The sequence below is a fragment of the Bufo gargarizans genome, chromosome 1 (assembly GCF_014858855.1).
Source record: "Bufo gargarizans isolate SCDJY-AF-19 chromosome 1, ASM1485885v1, whole genome shotgun sequence".
NCBI lineage: Eukaryota > Metazoa > Chordata > Amphibia > Anura > Bufonidae > Bufo > Bufo gargarizans.
In genome coordinates, this window is record NC_058080.1 from 665,247,911 (window position 1) to 665,270,579 (window position 22,669).

Below are 22,669 nucleotides of genomic sequence, written 5' to 3' on the forward strand. Positions count from 1 at the left end.
ATTCAATCCCAATAATTCCCTGATGGAGAGTGGAGGTGAGAGGTTCATTTACATGCAGTAAATCGCCTATGCCGCTGCAGCAGCCACTCGTCCCCATACAGATTAATTATTCCTGGGCGGCAAACCCCTTTTGGATGATTTTGGTGCCCCTTCAATGACTCCACCTGATCACAAGAATGAGGTTCCTATATATGAATGAATAGAACGGCAGGCCAAGTATGCACCAAGCCACTCCATTATCTGTGGGACTGCCGGAAACAGCCAAGTGCTAGTACTCTGCCATCTCCAAAGGAGTGGCACCATGCATGCTTGACCTACCACTCCATTCATTTCAGGGTATGGGGCCCCCCCATTACTGTGATAGGAGTGGGTCCTACCAATCAGATCCCCACCAATCCAATAGTGTTTCCACTATCGTGTAGATAGGGGATAACTTCTTAGAACTAGAATATCCCTTTAAAAGTATTCCACCTGTAAAAAAATAAAAAACACTACATTTTTTATTCCCCAATGTACTTCCTTTTAACCGCACCTTAAGGGGCTTCTCCTGTAATAATTTAAAATTGCCCCCGGCAACATATCCTAAAATGTGAACAGAACCAGTTTCCTTCACTTGCAGAGCTGCCTGGAGGTGCGGGCGTGGGGCCTCACTACACACTACGCTCTGGCGCTTGCATATACTATACATTGGCGAGCTCTCCTGTCAGGCTGCTCAGCCATGATGGCATATCATAGGCAGGATCATATCACTACCATCGACTGTACAGCAGAGCAATGAGTAGTGAGGCTCCGGACCCTCACCTCCCTAGGAAACTCTGTAAGTGAAGGTAACGAGACATGCTCACTTTCTAGGACAGGTTGCTGGCGGCCATTTTAAATCATTCCCGTAGAACCCCTTTAACTGCGGGGTGTTTATATGCCCTAATCATGTATGCCAGCAGATATCTGATCATTTACTCAGACAGGGCTTCCACTGAAGCCAGCTGTACTTTATTCCAATAGCGCAGGGGACCCTGCTGCCGTCGGCTGAGACATGTAAATTACATACAAGATATCACCACAACCAGCATTAATCAGGTTTATATGTGGGATTGTAAGGCAGCAAAATTACACATTACAGCTCAAAACATTTCCCACAATGTAGTAACAACCCTGGCTAGCCGCTCGTACCGAAGAACATAGTGCTATGTCTGTTACACTGGTGAAGAGGACGGGGCACCTGCTGGACTATACGGGGGAGGCATGTCCCGCTTTCTGGCAGCTGTCACTGCATCCATAGGAAGCAGAGACAGTTGCTATAATGAAGCAGAGAGCTGTCGTCGGCATCGGCTCCCTGCTTCATCATTCCTCCCCCCTGCCGGCTCTCGACAACTCTGGTCTGCGGGGGCGGGGCCGGCTGGCAGTTAGCCTCGGCTCCGCCTCCTTCACAGACTAGCGCAGCCAATGTCCTGCTGCTGCTAGGAACAAGGTCAGTATGTGGTCTGGTGTTTATGTTTTTACATTCTGTGGGGGTCACATAACTGGGCATATTACTGGGGGCACAGCCAGGCATAATCCTGTGAAGGAGGTACAACGTGGGCATATGTATAGTTATGTTTTGGGCAGCGTTAGAGGCTTGGCCTAGGACTGAAAAAATGTATCGCAAAGCGCGGCGCACAATGTGTCCCTCTTTCTTCGTTTACAGAGTTGGGAGGTATGTAATACCCAACATGCCCCTTCCTGTCTGATGGAGAGAGTCCCACCGATCACACATTAATGGCCTGTCCTACGGGTACGGACACATGGAACAGCTGCATTTCCACATAATATATGTGTTGCGGATTTTTGCGTGGATTTTCTCCAGATCTAACTCTATCCATTGCAAAGGGTCTGCGAATCTGCGACTGACTGACATGCCGTGGATGTCAAAATCCGCATAGCGGGTCGATTTCCGGAAGGAAAATTTCTGCACCGTGTAGATGAAATTTTAAACATCTTATCTACTTAGCTGGTGCTGTATTATGCTGCCACATGAAAATATGCGCATAATGAGCACCGTGTGCATGCACCCTAAGGCTAAATGGACACGATCAGGATTGCATGCAAATTTTCCACGCGGATTTGCGTGCGGAAAATCCGAAACCGTAGGTCATGTACACTGAATTCTGTGAGAATTTGAAATGCTCAATGCACTCGATGTGGATTTTTTCCACGTGGATTTTGACCTGCTGTGCGGATTTTAAAATTCGCAGCATGTGAATTTATTTTATTTTATTTTTCCTGACCTGAATCCGCACAGATTTGCCTGCGAACACCTGCAGATTTCAGTGTGGATTCTCCGCACATGAATCCTGAATGTGTGCATGCACCCTAAGGATACCCTTTAAAACAATTCTTATAGACTGCTAGGGTCTATTCATACACTGCAGTCAACAAAATTCCTGGCAAAATGCTGCGGTTTGATTCGGGTCTGCAAAAATCCCACAACATTCGCAACGATAGACCACAATTTGCTTGCACCGTGTAAATTAACTCTTAACAAAACCACATTTGAAGACGACCAAGAAAATTGATCAGTAAAGGAGTGTGGCAGTAAAGATACCTATAGAGCGGTTTATTCTGCTGTTACCTAAAAGTTCAATCAGCGCTATGCAGAAGGGCCCGGCTGACAGGTCTACACGAATGCCAGGGCTGCGCTGTTGACAAAGCTGACATGGAGCCTTTCTTTGAAGTCCTAACCAGGGCATGGTGTCAAGCTTTTAGAGGCCTGACATCGGTAGTTGCGGCGTTCTATGCAGAGGAACGCCACAACATTAAAACTGCTGTCAGTTAGCAATGCAGGAGAATTTCTACAGATAGATACCTGTACGACGCACACTTTTACGCTAACAGGGGTGCACTACCATAGCACCTTCACTGGGGGTGGAAATAGCCGAGGTCATAAGAAAAAAAAAAAATAATTTAAGGAAAATGATAGGAAATAGCAAACAGCTGATGTATTACACGGTGACACCTCTCCTCTCTGGCACTAATAACATTTTCCTGTTGCCAGCGATCTGCGAGTACATTTTCTTTCATTATCCATGGCTCCGCTCGACAGGACCGCAGATCAATACTGAAGAATACGCTCTAGTGCTCGGGGCAGAGGAACAGAACCTGCTCTAATCTTGGCTTCTTAGTAACTACTGCATTCGCCATGTAATACTTCTGGAGCATCTATACTTATGACACTATGTGGTGTCAATCCTCTATTATTCCTACTAGAAGTTAGCCTACTTTCACACTGGCGTTTCTGGGTCAGCTTGCGAGATCCGTTTCAGGGCTCCCACAAGTGGCCCAAAACGGATCAGTTTTGCCCTAATGCATTCTGAATGGATAAGGATCCGCTCACAATGCATCAGTTTGCCTTCGATCAGCCTCCATTCTGCTCTGGAGGCGGACACCAAAACGCTGCTGGCAGCGTTTTGATGTCCGCCTGACGATGCGGAGCCAAACGGATCCGTCCTGACTTACAATGTAAGTCAATGGGGACGGATCCGTTTTCACTGACACAATATGGTGCAATTGAAAACGGATCCGCCTCCCGTTGACTTTCAATGTAAGTCAAAATGGATCCGTTTGCATTATCATGGCAATGCAAACGGATTCATTCTGAACGGATACAATCGTTTGCATTATAGGTGCGGATCCGTCTGTGCAGATACCAGACGGATCCGCACCTAATGCAGGTGTGAAAGTAGCCTTACCAGTTGGGGGGTGCACTAATTAGCTAACATTGGACTGTGCAGGGACCCTCCCCCCCCAATCTGGACCCCGATTGCAAACTGCTAGCATTTCATTCAGAACTTCTAGCAGGAATAATAAAGGTATGGCACATCAGTTATAAGAAATTGTTAGTACATAGGGGATGCAAGCAGTTACTAAAACTGACATGTCGGGAGATGTGACAGCTCCTCTTTAAACCAAGTGCTCTTCTTAAGGAATCAGTGAGAGAAGAAGGAAGGACTTTCTACTGTCAGCAGCTCCTCACATGACTGGTTAACAGCTTTTATTCTTCTGGGATCTCTCAGCAATGTGGCTTCTATCTGGACACGCTATAGGAGGCCCTTCTCTACAAGACCTCCATCTTCATGCAAAAAGACGAGCCGAGACATCCAGCAAACATCAGCCATGTGTCACCTATTCAAAAACCTGTTTAATATTTAGCCATGCCACGTACACGCCGTGCATGGAATTTTCCAGGCTGCCATGTCAGCAACAAGGTCCTGACAGATGAAGAACTTACCCGCTGTAGACAGGTATACAGTACAGGAGCATAAATATCCCAAAACTAAGAACACGTGAGGAGATCCATTCCCTCGGTTCCTAAGGGTGTCCACCCTCAAGCACTGCGGCTGCCAGGGGCATGGAGGGGATCTGGTAGTGTACGGGAGAGACTAACAGGATAGTATAAGGGTATATAGATGTACGGTACCAGCCCCGGCCACCACAGAGTACAAGTTACAGTGAACCACCATGACCAGACGGATTCTGGGACAAAGTCTGGTCCAATGCTAACGGATGGATGGCAGGGTGGTCGTATCTAGAGAGGAGCTCTAAAATGTGTGTTATAATACTGTACAGAGATTAGTCTCCGTTCAGTATTAGAATGTATGGGCTCCGATGAGCCAAAGTACGGTAAGTTATTCACCAAATCGCGTGCGACTTCGTTGAATAACTTCGGTAATTAATTATTAAAGCTAAAAACCCACTTCAAAACTTAGAACAGTACTCTGCTTCGGTTCTGAGTGGAACCAAATGAAAAGCTTGGTTCCAAGGTTTTTCACTGTAATAATCAATTACCGACGTTATTCAACGAAGTCACACGTGACTTCACCTTACTTTGGCTCATCTGAGCCCATACATTCTAACGGAGACCAATCTCTGTACAGTATAACATTTTTTAGCGCTCATCTCCAGTTACGACCACCCTGCAATCTCCGTACAGTATTATAACAAATTTTTTAGCAAAAAGACTTCGGATGTGACATCCGAAGTCGCTTTGCTCATCTCTACACGTAACCATGGAAACGAGCAGTGTATAATTTGATAGAAAAATGAATCTAGCCAGCGAAGGAAGCAATATGGATAGTCACAATACATTAGTAAGTGCCTTGTATTAACTTCCTCTACATGACAAATGCCACTTGCTGAAGCGAGACAACCCTTTTGAGCCCTCAAGAGATGCAGACGTCAAAAAGCTCATCAACGAGGTGCTTGTCTTAACGCAGACAACCCCTTTAAGCAGAAGTTCATAGTTGTGGGCCTTCATGTCGTAGGTTTGACCGCAGAGACCGGAATATAAATTTAGTATTATAGTTTTGGAATAAAGCTATTAGACAGAAAATTCTTGAGTATCTCTCTTAGGCCAGGGGATCTGACACTGGGCATTAAAACCTGCTTCACGCTCTAAAATGGCTAACATTTCCTGAAGAAATGACATAAAGGGAAGGAGACGACCATGGAGAATGCACCAATGTCATGCATGGCCTAATTTATGCAGCGACTAAGCTGAGGAGAAGAGATTAGAAGAAACTGGATGCAGGAACATTCGGCGTTTGATAAAATCGTCTCAATGGTTTGTCAGGCGGCCATTCTGTGCCTTACTGCCTCCAGACGCCTGTGGCTCTCCTCCCGTCCATGGATGAGACACCGCGGATCTTAGGAAGGAATGAGTGCCCTCATCAACATCAATAAAATCTACACACAGGTAGAAGACTACAGGGGCAGATTTATTCAAACTGGTGTAAAGGAAAACTGGCTGTGTTGCCCATGGCAACCAATCAGATTCCATCTTTCATTTTTCAGAGCTCCTTTGGAAAATGAAAGGTGGAATCTGAGTCCATTTTCCTGTACACCAGTTTTGATAAATCGCCCCCTATGTGTCTGGTATATTACGGCATAGTGTACCTTACAGTCAAACGTTCCTCCATTACACCCACGTGGGCTCAGAATAACTAGTGAAATATCTTCAGGTTGCATTTTACCTCAGCCAAGAAAACGTCATGAGGAGCCAACTTAATGTGCTGCAGAATACAAAGCCACCAAAATCTTATTTTTCAAGCAAAACACCAGCAACTATTAACAAAAATGTAAAAACTAGCACCCTTGAGGTCTATTAGGTCAGTGTCAGTTGTGTGGGATTTTTTTTAAACGGGGGAGGGGATTTTATGAAACGGGGGGGGGAGGGAGGTTGTCCGTTGAACATTGAAATGGAAGGGGGGGGGGGGGGGGGCGGCGACATCTCATCTACTACACTTAGACTTGCTGACTGTCTCCACCACATGACAATCATGCAACTGAACCTTTCTATAAATGACTCATTTACAAGCACAGATGTACACACGGTTCTCCGCAGCTCCACCATGGGCCTCATGCATCAACAGAAATTAATGTATGGCCCCCAATTAGGGCAAATGGTGGGTTTCCTCTTCCGTTGGTCTCCCAATGTTGTCAGATCCTTGGCATAGAAAAATAAAAGCGGCATGACCCTTCTGCAGAGGTTTCCATGCAGATTAGACAGGGGCACCTCCCGTGTACAGCCATCAGTGACTGACAGGTATCTCTGTATACACACTTACACAGAGAATACTATCAGAGATAACCGTCACTGACAGCTGTACACAGGAGGTGTTATTAGTTATTGATAGTATTCCCTGTGTAAGTGTGTATACAGAGATACCTGACAGTCACTGATAGCTGTATACAGGGGAGGTATCAGTGATTGATAGTATTCCCTGTGTAAGTGTGTATACAGAGATACCTGTACACAGGGGAGGTATCAGTGATTGATAGTATTCCCTGTGTAGACATGGTCAGTGCCCAGTGCGGTACATGGCGTACAGGTTGACAGCTGGTCCAGAACATGCAGGAAGCCATACAATATTAACACAAGTGCTCCATTGTAGCATCACCCAAACCCCAAAGACAATGCAGAGCCAAAACACTGAACTATTCTAGAAATGCGAAGAATTTCACAAGTGAATGAGAAGCCGTACATGTCTTATCTGCATTATGCAAGAGGAAATCCAGTTGTGATTAAAGTCAGCTGCTCCTCATGTGACACGCGCTTCACAATCCAAATAATTCTTTTCGCATGGCCTTCTAAACAGCCGAGTGTTCTCCTGCAAGAGGACAGTCCCCCGGGCGAGCGCTCCGCCCTACCCCAATCTGCTAATAAACAGAGCAGCCCAAGTGGCCGGACACATTAGATAAACGGCCAAATGTTGATTTTGGTGGGCCAGGTTAACCATCTAGTCGGTCAGGGGGTGTTCACGCTCCTCTGGAAACAGATGTTGAGGGAATGAAGGGTGGGGCAGTTGGATTTCAACATGTCCTTTGTTTTCAAGGAAGATATGTTGCAGCCAAAAGAGTATTACAGCGGATTATAGCCATATTGAGAACCCATATGTAGCTGAGCATGCATGTGTGTGGAGGAACAGAAGTCAGCTGAACTAGTGTTTGTCCGACAGCCATCTACAGTGCAAGAGTCCAGTCTAGTGTTGAGCGAACTTGTGTTTTAAGTTCGGCATCTAAAGTTTGTGTTATCGAAGTATCCCGTTATGGATTCTAAATGCAGTTATGGTGCATGGTAGCGGAATACTTCGATAACCCGAACTTTAGATGGCGAACTTAAAACACAAGTTCGCTCAACACTAGTCCAGTAACACGAATGTATCTGTTTTTCAGTCTGCAAAACATGGATAGCGCCCGTGTCCCAAGTTTTGCAATACCGCACATTCCGCCCTATGTTACAAATGACTATTCTGGCCCGCAAAAAGGACAAGGATAAAGCATGTTCTATTATTTTTGCAAGGCGCGGAACAGAAATACAGATGTGGACACCACACAGTGTGCTGTCCACATCTTTTGCCGCCCCATTAGGATAAATGGGTCCGCATCTGATCCGCAAAAATTGAGTAAGGGACCAATGTGAAGGTGGCCTAAGAGCTTACACAGAATGAAACCTCACTGTATAGTGTCACTGTACTAGGGTATCAAACAAATATCAGGTTCTGTTTGAGCCTAGAAAAATTTATAGAGGTGTCTAAAGGCCCCTTTACAGAGGCTGACCGAGCAGGCAAAGATCAGAAACAAGCTGTTAGTTCCCGATAATTGCCTGCTCACCACAGGAGGAGAGAGCTGCACTCGCATTCAGCAATCACCTCCACCGAATGGGGACGAGTAATCGCTCATCCCCATAGAGATTCATCGTTTCTGGGCAGCAGAGCTCCATTTACACAGAAGCAGCTGTTGCCCAGAAATGATGATTTAGGGGACTTTATAAATAACAGTTTGCTCATTCTTGTGGCGATTCACAGGCTAGGTGTAACGGCAACGCCCCCATTGCATCCAGAGACTCATTTGCATATATTAAAACGTCATTTTTCTCTGCAATGCGGGCACATATGAACATGGGACCAACACAGATGTCTTCAGCTGCCAAGCGCACATGTAACAGGTCAGCCAGTTTCTTAGGTACAAATCTACTGAGAGATGCCCTTTCAAAAGTTATCTGTCAAAACAATCAGACTTAGGGTACTATCACACTTGCGGCAGAGTGATCCGGCAAGCAGTTCCGTCGCCGGAACTGCCTGCCGGATCAGGCAAAATGTATGATAACTGATGGCATTATATAGCAATGCCTGATCAGTCGAAAAAATGCATTTAAATGCCGAATCCGTCTTTCCGGTGTCATCCGGCAAAACGGATCCGGCATTTATTTTTTTTCCCCTTTTTTTCAGTCTGCGCATGCGCAGACCGGAAGGACCAATCCGGCATTCCAGTATTCTGAATGCCGGATCCGGCACTAATACATTCCTATGGGGAAAAATGCCGGACAGGCAAGTCTTCAGTTTTTTTCGCTGGTTTTCTCTTTTGCCTGATCAGTCAAAACGACCAAACTGAAGACATCCTGAAGCAAACTGAACGGATTACTCTCCATTCAGAATGCATGGTGATATACTTGATCAGTTCTTTTCCGGTATAGAGCCCCTGTGACGGAAAAGAAAAACACGTGTGAAAGTACCCTTACCTGCAGTAATACAAGTGTAGTACTGGAGATCCAGGTAACTATATTTTCCCCACTGTCCCCCTTGCCCTCGCTGTAGACCCAGCTGCGGTGGCCATGCTTGCACACTATAGGAAAAAGTGTTGGTCTATGCACAGTCTCATGGTCCCAGTCACAAGAGAGGCCAATGCTTTTTCCTATAGTGCGCAAGCACGACCACTGTTGCTGGATTACAGGGTGGACGTAACCCCTGGATACAAGCAACGTATGAGGTGATGAAAAAAATAAATCCAGCCCGCAAAGGTGGCAAGATGGACAATCACAAGACATCAGAAAGTGCCTGGTATTAAAGGGGTTTTCCCAAGTGTTTTTAACTGACGACCTATCCTATGGTTGTGGTGATGGTGGGGTGGCGGAGCCCCGCCAATCAGCTGAAGGGAAGGCACCGGAGTTCCTGTGAGTGCCACGGCCTTCTCTCACTTTTCCTAGGCCAGTGACATCACGTTCATCTGCCACGTGGCCTCATAGAAGTGAATGAGGCTGAGCGCAATACCAAGGGCAGCTGCTACACTTCGTATGGTGCTGCGCTTCATGAGCGTCACGCTCAAAGGGGTCCGGGGTGTTGGTTCTCCACCGATCAGATACTGATGACTTATCGTGATCACGAGGATAGGTCAAAAAGTAAAATACTCCCGGAAAACCCCTTTAACTTTGTCTGCATGATAAATGCCATTTGCTGAAGTCAATCAATCCCTTAAATAGCCTCAATGAGTGTAGATTTGTGAATGGAAATTTGGGTGCACATAACGTCCCTGCATTAGTGTGAACAGCACCGTTGCACAGGCAGGAAGAGTTGCCTGAGGGCGGAGGAGCTGAGCCGCTGCAGGCGGGTCGTCTGCCCCCACAGAGACATCACTGGATGTCAGCAGTCAGACAGGGCGTTGAGGAGATAGCAGCCATTTCTTATGAAAGCAGGGAATACAATGGTGAATGAAAAGCCCAGACCTTGAGAATGGTGCCGAGGCGGCTCAAGGGGGAGGACATTATTTGCTTTACTGAAATGGTCTTGAAAAAGAACAAAGAGACAAAGACAAAAGTCTAGAACAAACAGACTGCGTTATTAACTCCTTTTATAAAGGCAGAGATTTACTTTCCTTCCATTTAATATATCAATGAAACAGACCTGGAAAAAAAGGTTATTCCAGGTTCTTACCATGTCCCCATGACCCCTATGGAAAGAGAAGAAATGGCGTCTGGGACTTCCATACTGATCCCTTTACTACAGTAACCTATGCGCCATTTACTGAAGGAGTGGGAGCTCTGCCTGACCGACTCCACACCCTGGAGTCACTGGCGGCAGACACCTCGGGCAGCAGCTTATCTCCCTTGAGAAGAAAGGACAGGGCCTCCTACAGTTCATGGCTGATCCTCAGAAGATCTACACACAGAGACTGGAAGTAACGCTTACCGTGATGACCGCCTTGCTGAGGCAGATGGAGCCCCTGCATCCATACTCCGTCTCATCCTCCGACTTGTAGTAGCTCAGGGTGTTATTTTTCAGGATCACCCATCGATCCTGCCAGCCGTGTATGTAGTTGGTCCACTAGAAAAATAAAGTGACAAAAATGTTAAATATTTCAGTCAGGACCAAGACCCCAAAAGAGATAGATAGATAATATATCACACACATATGACCCATGGATGAAATTCGTTGGCTATTCCTCTGTAGGTTCCCATGTTACAAAAAAATATATACTTTTTCATGGGATGGCGTGACAATGTATTGAACTGGTATGATGACAATATTGGAAACTCCTAGGCATGTTAAAGATCTATTTCGATGCTCCATTCCTCTCCATTGCCGGTTCCTCCGGTTGTATCTGCTGCCCCTGTGCATACCCGTGTAGAAAGGGTCTCAGACTAATGCTTCTTGACCAACGTCAAGATGGCAGCGGAGGCTATAAGATGCTGTTCACCACCCTATAGAAGGAAAAAGGTCACAAAGAATATAACTAGTTTGCTCTGACATCAGGCACTCAATATGGCCCAGTAAAGGGGAAAAACATGTAAGGTTTCCTTCACATATAAGTGAATCACTGATGCGTGCTGTCCGTGTCCTCCACTGATTTTAATGGACCAGTGGAAAACGACGGAGAATTGGACTAATCAGGTCCGTGGTGCCCGTTGAAGCCTATGGGTCTGTGAAAACCAGTGACACAACACAGATGGCCCTCATGTTCTGTCAGTGATAACACACAGAGGGAGGGTAGAATAATAAAAATTGATACACGGACAAAGCACGGATCCTTCACGGATGAACCACTGACCATCTGGTCATAGATGTCATCACAGACACGCACATGTGAAAGAGGCCCAAGTCCCAGTGAATCCACATTCAAAAATGGTGGTTTCTCCTGAGGATTACCCTCCAATGAAGACATGTTGACACCGCTGGTGACACGTAGACAGGTTTCTACAAACAATCCACTTCCTGACAGGTCAGGGAGGGACACTAGAGGAGAATTACCCAAGAGATCCAGCCATACTTTTATGCAATGCTGTTCAGCAAGTTATTATCATGTACAAACCACCACGTGAGGACTAGGACGCGGTACACAGGAAGGGTGCAAATGTGCAGATAGGGACCAGACAAGCAATTCCTGGACCAAGTCTACTGATATCTTCCAAAAGTGAGGGTGCAGAGAGGAAAGAGTCAGAAAGAGGTATGACCACCATTACTGCTGCCCCGAAACATCTAGAGATAACTCACAATATGAGCTGTGGACGGCCTTTAGTGGGACATGTTTAATCTCAACATGTTCGATCGCCAGAGGTGTCTCACAGCGGCTTATTCCCTCCTAGGCATTCCATGACCATGTGGGCAGGAAGGGCATGGAATAATAGTTACAATAGCTTACATGGGCAGAAGGGAATTAAAGGCGTTTACCTAGATTTGGATACTGAATAGATATCCCTCAAGACAGGTCATCATCATTGGATTGGTGGGTCCAATTCCTGGCACCCCTCTAAAGGTCAGCAGTTGAAGAGGCTGTGTTGGTCTGCCTCTTTCTAGGCCAGTGACGTCACGTTCATCAATCACAGGGACCAGACGAAGCTCAGTCCCATTCAAGTTAATGGGGCTCAGCTGCTATACAATAGATGTCGCTGAGCTTAGTAAACTGAGAGGAGGCTGCGGCACGGGTGTCAGACCCCCACTGATTTAATACTGAAGACATATCCTGACGATAGGTTATCAAAATCTCGGAAAACAACTCTAACAGGCTTTTCTTGTTTCTGAATTAACTTGGCATTAGCGGTCAGCCAGGACGTGCAGGGGATGCCAGTCTATGAGTTATTCGTTGATAGTTGGCTCCTGGGCCTCAACACACTGGGCACGTGGAGCAGAAAGGAGGCATCTCCTTCCACAGAGCCACTATATGACCAACGTACGCCCAGACATGCGGTTCTATGGCTGACAAGCATACATGTCTGCACTGCTGAGCATGCCTGTTACTTCACTCAGGTGAGGGAGAGAAATATACAGGAAAGGTGCCCATATACCAGTTCCCCTTCGGCAAAAGGACCAGGTACTGATACTCAAGGCTCACAACCTTCCTCTCCCCACTCTGCTATCCCCCAGCAGTCCCATAGGGAATGAACAGAGTGAGGCTACTTTCACACTAGCGTTCGATCGGATCCGATCATAATAATGCAGACGGAGGCTCCGTTCAGAACGGATCCGTCTGCATTATTTTGGCATATAAAAGCTAAGTGTGAAAATAGCCTCGGACGGATCCGTCTGCATTATATTGGCATATAAAAGCTAAGTGTGAAAATAGCCTCGGACGGATCCGTCCAGACTTTCAATGTAAAGTCAATGGTGGACGGATCCGCTTGAAGATTGAGCCATATTGTGGCATCTTCAAACGGATCCGTCCCCATTGACTTACATTGTAAGTCTGGACGGATCCGCACGCCTCCGCACGGCCAGGCGGACACCCGAACGCTGCAAGCAGCGTTCAGCTGTCAGCCTGTCCGTGCGGAGGCGAGCGGAGCGGAGGCTGAACGCCGCCAGACTGATGCAGTCTGAGCGGATCCGCATCCATTCAGACTGCATCAGGGCTGGACGGAAGCGTTCGGGTCCGCTCGCGAGCCCCTTCAAACGGAGCTCACGAGCGGACAGCCGAACGCTAGTGTGAAAGTAGCCTGACAGGGCGCACGCAACCTGCCCGTCCATCAGGGCGGGGGACTCCTGTTCCCAGGTTTGTTAGAGGTCCCAGCAGACAGTGCCCCACTGATTAGTAAGCTATCCCCCATTTAGCACATAGGGGATAACTTCATCTAACCCGAATACACCATTAAAAGAGGTTTCCCACTCCTTTAAAAGCAATGGCCGATCCTCAGAATAGGCAATCACTATCTGATTTGGGTGGGGTCGGGGGCGGACAACCGCAGCTCAGCCAATCAGCTGTTCTGCAGTAGCACTGGCACTGAACAGCTCCGCCCCTCGTGCGGAAATGATAGCGATGATCTTGCCGTGTAATACTGTCGCCAATCACCCGATGAACAAGCAGGATCGGGGCTGTTTAATCATCCTAAGAGGATACCATAGGATCAGGCAAGTTGTAATCCAACCCTTCAGACGCCTGACATCAGAGAACAATAGCCAGGCTACTTCCAGACATAGCTGAAGAAATAGCATCAAATACACTGAAGGGGTTAAATACGCTGGGAAAAATCTACTTCCGTGCAGAATCTGCATTTAGAGCTGTATGCGGATTTCCACTAGATGTTACGCTCTGCACTCCAAAGTAGGAAATCCAAATGAAAATCCACACAAAGAACTGCTGCTTCAAAAATCCACACCGCAGGTCAATGTCCGCACCGTACAGGTGAGACGGTACCCCAGAGATGACCCGTCAGCCCTCCTGACACCAGATGTCCATTTATACATTTCCAGGAGGAATAATTAAGGACTGGCATAAGGCAGGCTGCAGATTTTTTATTTTGAGTGGGATAAAAGTATTTATTGGACAGGTGAGGAGAGGTGACAGGTTCTCTTTCCGATATAAGACCCCCCCACCGCCACTTCTGGCTGCCAGATGTCTTCCTACAACCACGTCCACCGGCTGAGTAGGTTTCTAGGGAGAAGGAAATGGGTAATGATTTCATGGAAACAGGACTGGGCGGATTATAAGGCAACCTGTCTGAAAATCATTTCCGCGGGCTGTCCCCATGGACGAACAAGATATGCAGACAAAACTCATGAACGTGGCCTCCTGCGCGCACACACGAAAAGCTCAAGAAACTTCAAAGATGTCCTTAGGACGGTACTTATCAGAAAGGTGCCCCGTCATGAGGACCGCGACTGCTGTAGAAATAAGCTTAAAGGGCATCTGTCAGCAGGTTTGTACCTATGACACTGGCTGAACCGTTACATGTGCGCTCGGCAACTGAAGGAATCCGTGTTGGTCCTATGTTCATAGGTGCCCGCATTGCTCAGAGAAACAATGTTTTAATATATGCAAAATGAGCCTCTAGGAGCAACGGGGGCGTTGCCATTACACCTAGAGGCTCTGCTTTCTCTGCAACTGCCGCGCCCCCTGCACTTTAATTGACAGGACTACATGGGATAACATCATCACACCTGGTCCTGGCAGAGAGCAGAGCCTCTAGGTGTAATGGGAACGCCCCTGTTGCTCCTAGAGGCTCATTTGCATATATTATAATTTTTCTCAGCAATGTTGACACATATGAAGACGGGACCAACACAGATGCCTTCTGCTGCCAAGCGCACATGTAACAGGTCAGCCGGTTCCATAGGTACAAATCTGCTGATAGATGCCCTTTTAAGGCCTCCACAATATGGATACAGTCTGTAAGTCAATGGGTCTGTGGTCTGGATTCTGCAAAAATGTTCTACCATTTTGCAGAACGGACAGACGGATGCAGAAAGCACATGGAGGACCCGCCTCCGTACGCCCCTTCTGCAAACAGATAAAAGGCTACTTTCACACTTGCGCTTGATCGGATCCGTTCTGAACGGATCCGATCATATTAATGCAGACGGAGGCTCCGTTCAGTACGGATCCGTCTGCATTAATAACTCCGAAAAATTTCGCAAGTGCGCAAGTAGCCTGAGCGGATCCGTTCAGACTTTCAATGTAAAGTCAATGGGGGACGGATCCGCTTGAAGATTGAGCCATATGGTGACATCTTCAAGCGGATCCGTTCCCATTGACTTACATTGTAAGTCTAAACGGATCCGCTCGCCTCCGCACAGCCAGGCGGACACCCGAACGCTGCAAGCAGCGTTCAGCTGTCCGCCTGGCCGTGCGGAGGCGAGCGGAGCGGAGGCTGAACGCCGCCAGACTGATGCAGTCTGAGCGGATCCGCGTCCATTCAGACTGCATCAGGGCTGGACGGAGGCGTTTGGGTCCGCTCGTGAGCTCCTTCAAACGGAGCTCACGAACGGACCCATGAACGCTAGTGTGAAAGTAGCCTTAAACATGTCCTTCACTTGGTCGCAAAATGTAGACCACGGATGCACTGAAGTAAATTGGTCTGCAGAAAAAAAGTGGAGGCAACACGGACGGCATCCACAATTTGAGGACCGCAAAATACATACGGTCGTGTGCACAAGGCCTTAGGGCGGTGATGGCTAACCTCCGGCATTCCAGCTGTGGTGAAACTACAACTCCCAGCATGCTCCATTCATTTCTATGGATTTCTGAAAACAGACAAGCAAGTGCACATCTAGGGAGTAGTAGTTTTACCGTAGCTGGAGTGCCGGAGGTTAGCCACGGGAGCGCACAGCATCATAGGTTACTACTATGATGTGCGCATCGGTCCGCCCGCGAGGCTATTGTCCCGCACTCATAATATCGATAGAGTGCGGGACAATGGGCGCACAGCATCATAGTAGTAACCTATGATGCTGTGCACTCCCTTGCGCACAATGTATGCCGCTCCGGACATATATGGTCCCCGAGCGAGCCATATGTCTCAGAGGGCATACGGTCGTGTGCATGAGCCCTTAGGGGACCTTAAAGTAGAAAACCTGAACTATGCTATAGCTGCGAGGACCTCAACATTTACGCTGCGATGGCCTGAGTGACCGGGTAAAAGGCATTAGCTGACAGCAGCAAGGAAGGAAGTGACCACATCCTGGTGGTCCTCACGTCAGACGCTCCGCTGGATATCACTCCCTGTAATCCAACTCTCACACCACCCCAAGCCAAAAGGAGAATTAACACCGTCAATTATTTAATTTCCACCCCGCTGTGCAAAGGTCACAGAAACAGCCTGGCATAATCCGGGCACTGCCTCCATTCACAAACATTGTCTGTGCCCCTCACAGCGCCAGCTGCAGAACCAAACACGAGGCTCTTGATATTCACCGTCCCCGGCCTGCACATAACCTCAGAGCTGCGATCCTCCTTACATTACAGACACACCCAAGGGGACTTGAGAAATTCCAAACACTTCTATTAGGACATCTGATTATTTCCAAATGTAGGAGGAGGAGGAGGGCGGCACCACAACATCCTCTTACTATCACAGGGCAGGGCGCGCGGGGAGAGGAGCTGCAGACATCTGCTGCTCCGTTCACGGCTCAAACCCGACTCCACTGGAGACTGCGGAAAATGAGGCAGGACGCGCGGCTTTGCCGTGGTTCTCACCCTCTGTATTATACTGGGTGAAACCTGTAGCATTAGGCCTCATTCACACTACCGTATTTTAGGTCCGCGTCCGATCTGCACTCATTTTTATGGAGACGCAAAATAGGCAGACGGCACACGGATCTAATTTGTGTCGCAAATTACAGGAGATGTCCTATTCCTGTCCGTTCAGCAGACAAGAATAGCCATTTTGACAACGTGTCCCGTAAAAAGTGCGAGCCGACTACAAAACAGATAAGGTCGTGTGAATGTATCTGAGAGCTGTATATCTGATGCACGGATCTTCCAGCTGCGTAATACAGCAGATGAGAATTTCAAAATAAATATAAAAAAAAAAAAAAAAAAAAAACGCATGTACACGGTGTAAAACATTTTTCACGGAATTCGACCTGCAAGTGCGGATTTTGAAATCTGCGGCATGTCAATAGTCTGCGCGGATTGTCAGGTGAGATCTGGCGCAAACACACTTCAAAATCCGCCAGTAACACATGCAATTCCGTGCAGAAGCGCAGCAAGAACGGCACAAAAATCTGCATAAACTACACCACTGTGTGCATGAGTCCATGTCTATCTATTGGTCCACAAACCACAGATCGGCAGAACACGGGCATCTTCCGTAGGCAGCAACATTTTTCTCATTCCCATCAAAGGAACGGACTCATCATCTGCAATGTTCTGCAGTTTACCTGCGGACACACCCTTGAATGACAGCACAACTTCCCATTGGAAACAACAGAACGTGGATGTGCAGAGATTTTGACATTAAGTACACACTAAAATCCATGTGAAATTTAAAGAGTCGCATCTGTTTTAGTGAATACTTGTATTCCCAATAAAACGACAACTCTGAAGCAAATTTTGTATAATTCTGTACCATGCCGTCCCTCTATTATTCCTCCAAGAAACTTATGAATAAATGGCCAACTGGGTGTTACTATTCCCTACACAGTCCAACACTGACTGGACTGTGTGAGACATTACACTGACACGCCCCCAGCTGGTAACACCCAGCTGGCAATTCTTTCATAAAGTCGTAGCAGGAATAACAGAGGAACATTAGAACACCAAAGGTCTATGTTTTATTAGCCATAGAAAATGACCTCAATATCTGATCTGAATGCATGGTGTCGCGACACTATTACCCTCCTCTGCACAGAACTCCGACCACTGTACATTAAAGGGGCGCTCTGACACTAGCTAAAAGCTTGCTACCATTTTTTCAAATGTAAAATAAATGAAGTCACTAATCTACTTTTATGTTAAGAACTGCACAGAAGTGGAGCTTCTTCTATAAGCTGTGACCTTACTACACAGAAGAGAATGCCGCCCCCCCCCCCCCCCTCTGACATCAGACCACCTGTACAGTTCAAAGAATTAAAGATTATTAGTAAGTTTTTTTCTGGCATCTAACAACCCCTTGAAGGGGGGGGGGGGGTGTCACAAAAAGTGTCAAAATCACCCTGTGGATTTCATTACCAAATGATCCGTGGATTCCACGCGTGGCAATGAATTGAATCCGCACTGAAAATCTGCATCACTGCTGCAACCGACAGTGTAAGCTGTGGATCTGTACCCCGGCAGCACTCCTAGCATCCAAGGGAGATTTTTATAGTTGTGTTTGAATGGAATTAATTGAAATCCCCATTCACTATCCTTTTATGCCACTTTCAGGTAGAATTTCAGGGCGGATTCCTCTACTGACATTCCGGAATAAATACTCAATGCGAGAACCCGGCCTAAGGGGTTTCCTGGACATAGCTGATGCAGCACACTTCAGCTTTTAAAGGGGTTGATACTTAAAATCCTTGGACAAACAAAATAGCCTAAACCTCAGCCCTTTCTGCAGCACCGTCTGCGATTGGCGATGTGCCGGACAAGAGTATGAAATGTCACTGCTGCAGCCAATCACTGCCCTCAGCAGTACATGGTGCAGGAGAAAGAGGAGAGTATGCTTTTTTTTTTTTTTTTTGCGGGATTTTAATAATCTCGGACAACCCCTTTAACTTAACGGTAGACGGTGAGTAACCTCTTTAAGCCGGCAAGACATTACTGGATGTACGAGTATCGACTGAACCTGCCGGATTTGCAACAGTTCTGACCAACCATCCAATGTGTACGGTGGTCTCCTGAAGGCGGATGGCAGTGGAGATAAGGATCAGGCAGGTTTGATTCCAACATGCGCGATCCTCTTGTTTTTGGGGAGATGAGAAGCGTCTGGCAGAAGCTACTTGGGCTCAATGCAAGTCATGCGGAGAGAGCACCGTGGGCCATAGGAGAGTTGGTCAGGCGACTGGAGAGAGAAAACAAGAGCTGCTTCACTCCCCAGTCATGCACAGGCCACGGATCCACAAGAAGCAACCGCGAATATATATCGTATACACCCACCATAGTGTCACATGTCATCGATGTGCCGTGGAGTTTTAAAGGGACACGACTGATCCTGCCCCCTCCCCTCCCTCCCCATAAACTAGTAAGTGCAAATTCCAATACACGTACACAGATGGAAACCGGAATAAGGCAAACACAAAAGAATGTCAATCAATAGTAAGCCACGAATCATTGGAGAATGTGTTAAGTGGCCGACACCGGAGGATGGGCGGGGGACCCTTACTAAGAGCCACATCGACGTGCAACATCAGCGCTACTTCTCCGTTTGGTTGCTAGGGATGCACTGCCTAACAACCAGAGTACTGTCAGTGACATCACCATGGCTGCCCCTAGCAACCAAGAGAAACCGGGCAAGACATCAACACAGGACTACATCCCAGCTTTCTGAAATTTTCTAACCTGTAGCTCTTACAAAAACTACAACTCCCAACATGTCCTAAACATAAACAGTAATCATGGTATGACCCACCCTATAAGAATGTATTAAGAATCTCACCCTATAAGTCAATGGGGTGCAGCGGCCACCCCCAGCGTGTCCTGACAGCCACAGGCATGATGGGGGCTGTAGTTCTGGAGCAGCCTGAGACAGACGGGCACTTACCACTAGAAGCTATAGGTAAGTAGAGGGAGACTGGGAGGAAGTAGAGGAAAGTGGGGGTCAGCCAGTGTCACCAAATCCCTCTACATGGGTGGGAGAGGTAAGTACTGCCACCCTGATGGGACCTACCCCAGGAGGATGGAGGGGTCGATGGATGACACTGATGGTATTTAAAGGGACAGTTCACTGAGACCAGGGATCCGCCTTGTTAAAGGTCATGCGATCAAGATCGAACCGACAAGAGAGGAAATCCCAGCACAGCCACAGTCATCCAGGAGCAGAGCACCCACCTTGGAGAGGACCCCACACAGCTCCACCGGCGGCCCGGACTCGGTCTCCAGGTCTTCCTCGGATCCTGAGGAGTTCCAGCTCTGATTATCCGACATGAGCGGCCGCTCAAACCTTCGTACTTCCCTGGTGACGACGCTGCACGGAGCTTCCTGTCAGCCGCTCCGGGGCGAGCCTTCTCTGGACAGATCCGGACGTAAATAAACATGCGACAGATTCGAGCAGCAAACTACAGACATCCAAGCGCCGCCATATTCTCCAGCTGACGTCACGCCTCTGTGGAAAGGCGTGGCCGGGGAACACACAGGTTCCGACTCAACCCCGCCCCTTTTTTTTTTTTCTAAACTTCGCTCCAACCAAACGCGGCTCGTGTGACAGCCTAACCAGACCGTCTGCAAGAGCCCGCCCCCGCAGTGTGACGTCAGAGAAGCCGCGTTCTAGGAAGAACGGTGAAGCCCGACCATGTTGGCTGTGTGACGTCATCGCTACGACGCTGGTCTTGCTGCTTTTATTTAGGATTTGAATAAGCTAGACTTTATAGGTTATAATAAAGTGTACATGCTGACATGAGGTGTTTAGTCCTTTCATCGTGCTGCTGTAGGGTGTGTTCACATTTAGGCGCTTCTAGCAGTTTTTAAAGCGGATTTTAAAGTTATTACGCTTTCTATTGATTTCAATGGGAACGCTCACACAGAATCAGCGTCAACAGTGAAAATGATTTATTTTTTCCGTAATGTGGAATTTCAATCAACGACTGTGAACTACAGCGCGGAATTTCCATTTAATTCAATGAGAACATTTTGGTGCGGAAATCTGCCATGGAAATATGATGGCCTTAGGACTTGTGCGCAAACATGCGTGAGTTCTGTCAGCGAAAAACGGCCCCATAATAGAAATGCCTATTCTTGTCCGCAAAATGGACAAGAAAAGGACATGGTTTATTTTTTTTTGCGGGGCCACGGAACAGAGCAACGGATGTGGACAACACATGGAGTGCGGAGTGGTCCCATTGAAAAATAACACATAGCATCTCCTTGCAACCATTTTGAAACTGGACTATCCATCAGTGTGCTTCAGTTTTTTTTCACTGACCTGAATGGGCAAGTCCTGTATGAAAAACACACGTGTATAGACTCATTGGGGGTCATTTATCAAGAGCCAATTCAATTTTTCACTGACTTGTGCTGTCTGCATTTTCCACGGACAGCGCACGTACCCATTGATTTAAATGTGTCTGTTTACATTTCAACACTCTTTTCCGTAGGTCAGTAAAAAAAAATCACAATGACCAGGGGTGGATTGGTCATAGACCTTACAGAGAAGTTTCCCGGTGAGCTGATGCCCAGGGGGCCACTTGAGCCCTCCTCATGGCCGGCCAGTGGACGTTTTTGGGGGTGTATTTTGTGATGGACGGTATTTTGGCTCTGCTGGGGTGGTATAATGTGCCACAGTATGCTATTGCTGGCCCTGTCTACTTGTGTTGGCCCTGCCTACTTGTGTTGGCCCTGCCTTCATTCAATTTGGACCCAACTACAAAACGGGGCCACTTTTAGTATTTTTTCCAGGGCCACTTTAAGTTCCCAGAAGAGGACATGCTCTACTTTGATCCGTGATGTGGACTAAGCACACCCATTGAAGTTTATGGGTCCGTGAAAATCACTGACACACGTCCATGTTGTGTCCGTGTTGCGTCAGTTTTTTACTGAAGACAATAGAAGATTCTTTGGAAATTAATTTTCAGCTGAGCAACATCAGTGAATTACGGATGACACACGGACCAACCATGGATCCTTCACGGACAGCTTCATGGATGAAACACGTACGCTTTTTTTCACGGACGTGACACTGACACGGAAATGTGAACGAGGCTTTATGCTGGTCTTTGATATTCCGTGCACTGCTGGGGCTTAAAGGGGTTATCTTCAATTTCTTTTTTTCTTTTTAAACGGTCCTCCCCTTCATGTCATTATAGGGGTTGTCCAAGTTCAGAGCTGAACCCGGACATACCCTTATTTTCACCCCGACGGCCCCCCTGAGGCTAGCATCGGAGCATCTCAAGGTCCGATGCGCTCCCTTGCCCTGCCCTAGATCGCGAAGGGCACGGGGTCTTTTGTTTTCAATAACACACTGCCGGGGCGGAAACTTCCACCCGGCAGTGTGTTCAGTGACGTCACCTGCTCTGATGGGCGGGCCCGTTTTACTGGCTAGGATAGTGCTAAATCCTGCCCATCAGTGCCAGTGACGTCACCGGGCTTCCTGGCAGCCCCATGGAGAGCCCGGGACGTCACCGGACCTCCAAAAAATGCCTTTGCCTTGCGTGATTTAGCGCAGGGCAAAGGAGAGCATCGGAGCATGAACTGCTCCGATGCTCATGTCAGGGGGGCTGCCGGGAGGAAAATGGAAGTATGTCTGGGTTCAGCTCTGAACCCGGACAACCCCTTTAAGTCGTAATGTCGGCCCAGTGCTGCGCTCCTTGTGTAATTAGGTTGCGGGCACTTCCTGGATCATGTGCTATACTTTCGGCATGTGATCCTAGCTCAGATAGAACCCGCGATATATGCTGGTTGCGCTTGCGCAGTCAAGCAGCCTAGAGCACTTACTGCTCACAGTGCCTGAGACTGCCTGACTGCACAGGCGTAACTCAAGGGTTGTAACAGCTAGGGCTAGGATGGTGTGGCGAATGTA

At 47.6% G+C, this 22,669-nt stretch overlaps 1 protein-coding gene across 2 annotated transcripts in view; it reads right to left on the reverse strand.

Annotated features, from left to right (window-relative positions):
- Positions 1 to 20,270, reverse strand: part of CERT1 (ceramide transporter 1) — a 73,893-nt gene extending 53,623 nt beyond the window's left edge. For both annotated transcript variants that reach the window (XM_044276084.1, XM_044276083.1), the window contains exons 1-2: positions 19,987 to 20,270; positions 10,497 to 10,631 (exon numbers count right to left, since the gene is read on the reverse strand). In XM_044276084.1, the coding sequence (XP_044132019.1) occupies positions 10,497 to 10,631; positions 19,987 to 20,082 (231 nt within the window). In that variant the 5' untranslated portion in view covers positions 20,083 to 20,270. The remainder of the gene's footprint in view (positions 1 to 10,496; positions 10,632 to 19,986) is intronic.
- Between the last annotated feature and the right edge of the window lie 2,399 nt (positions 20,271 to 22,669).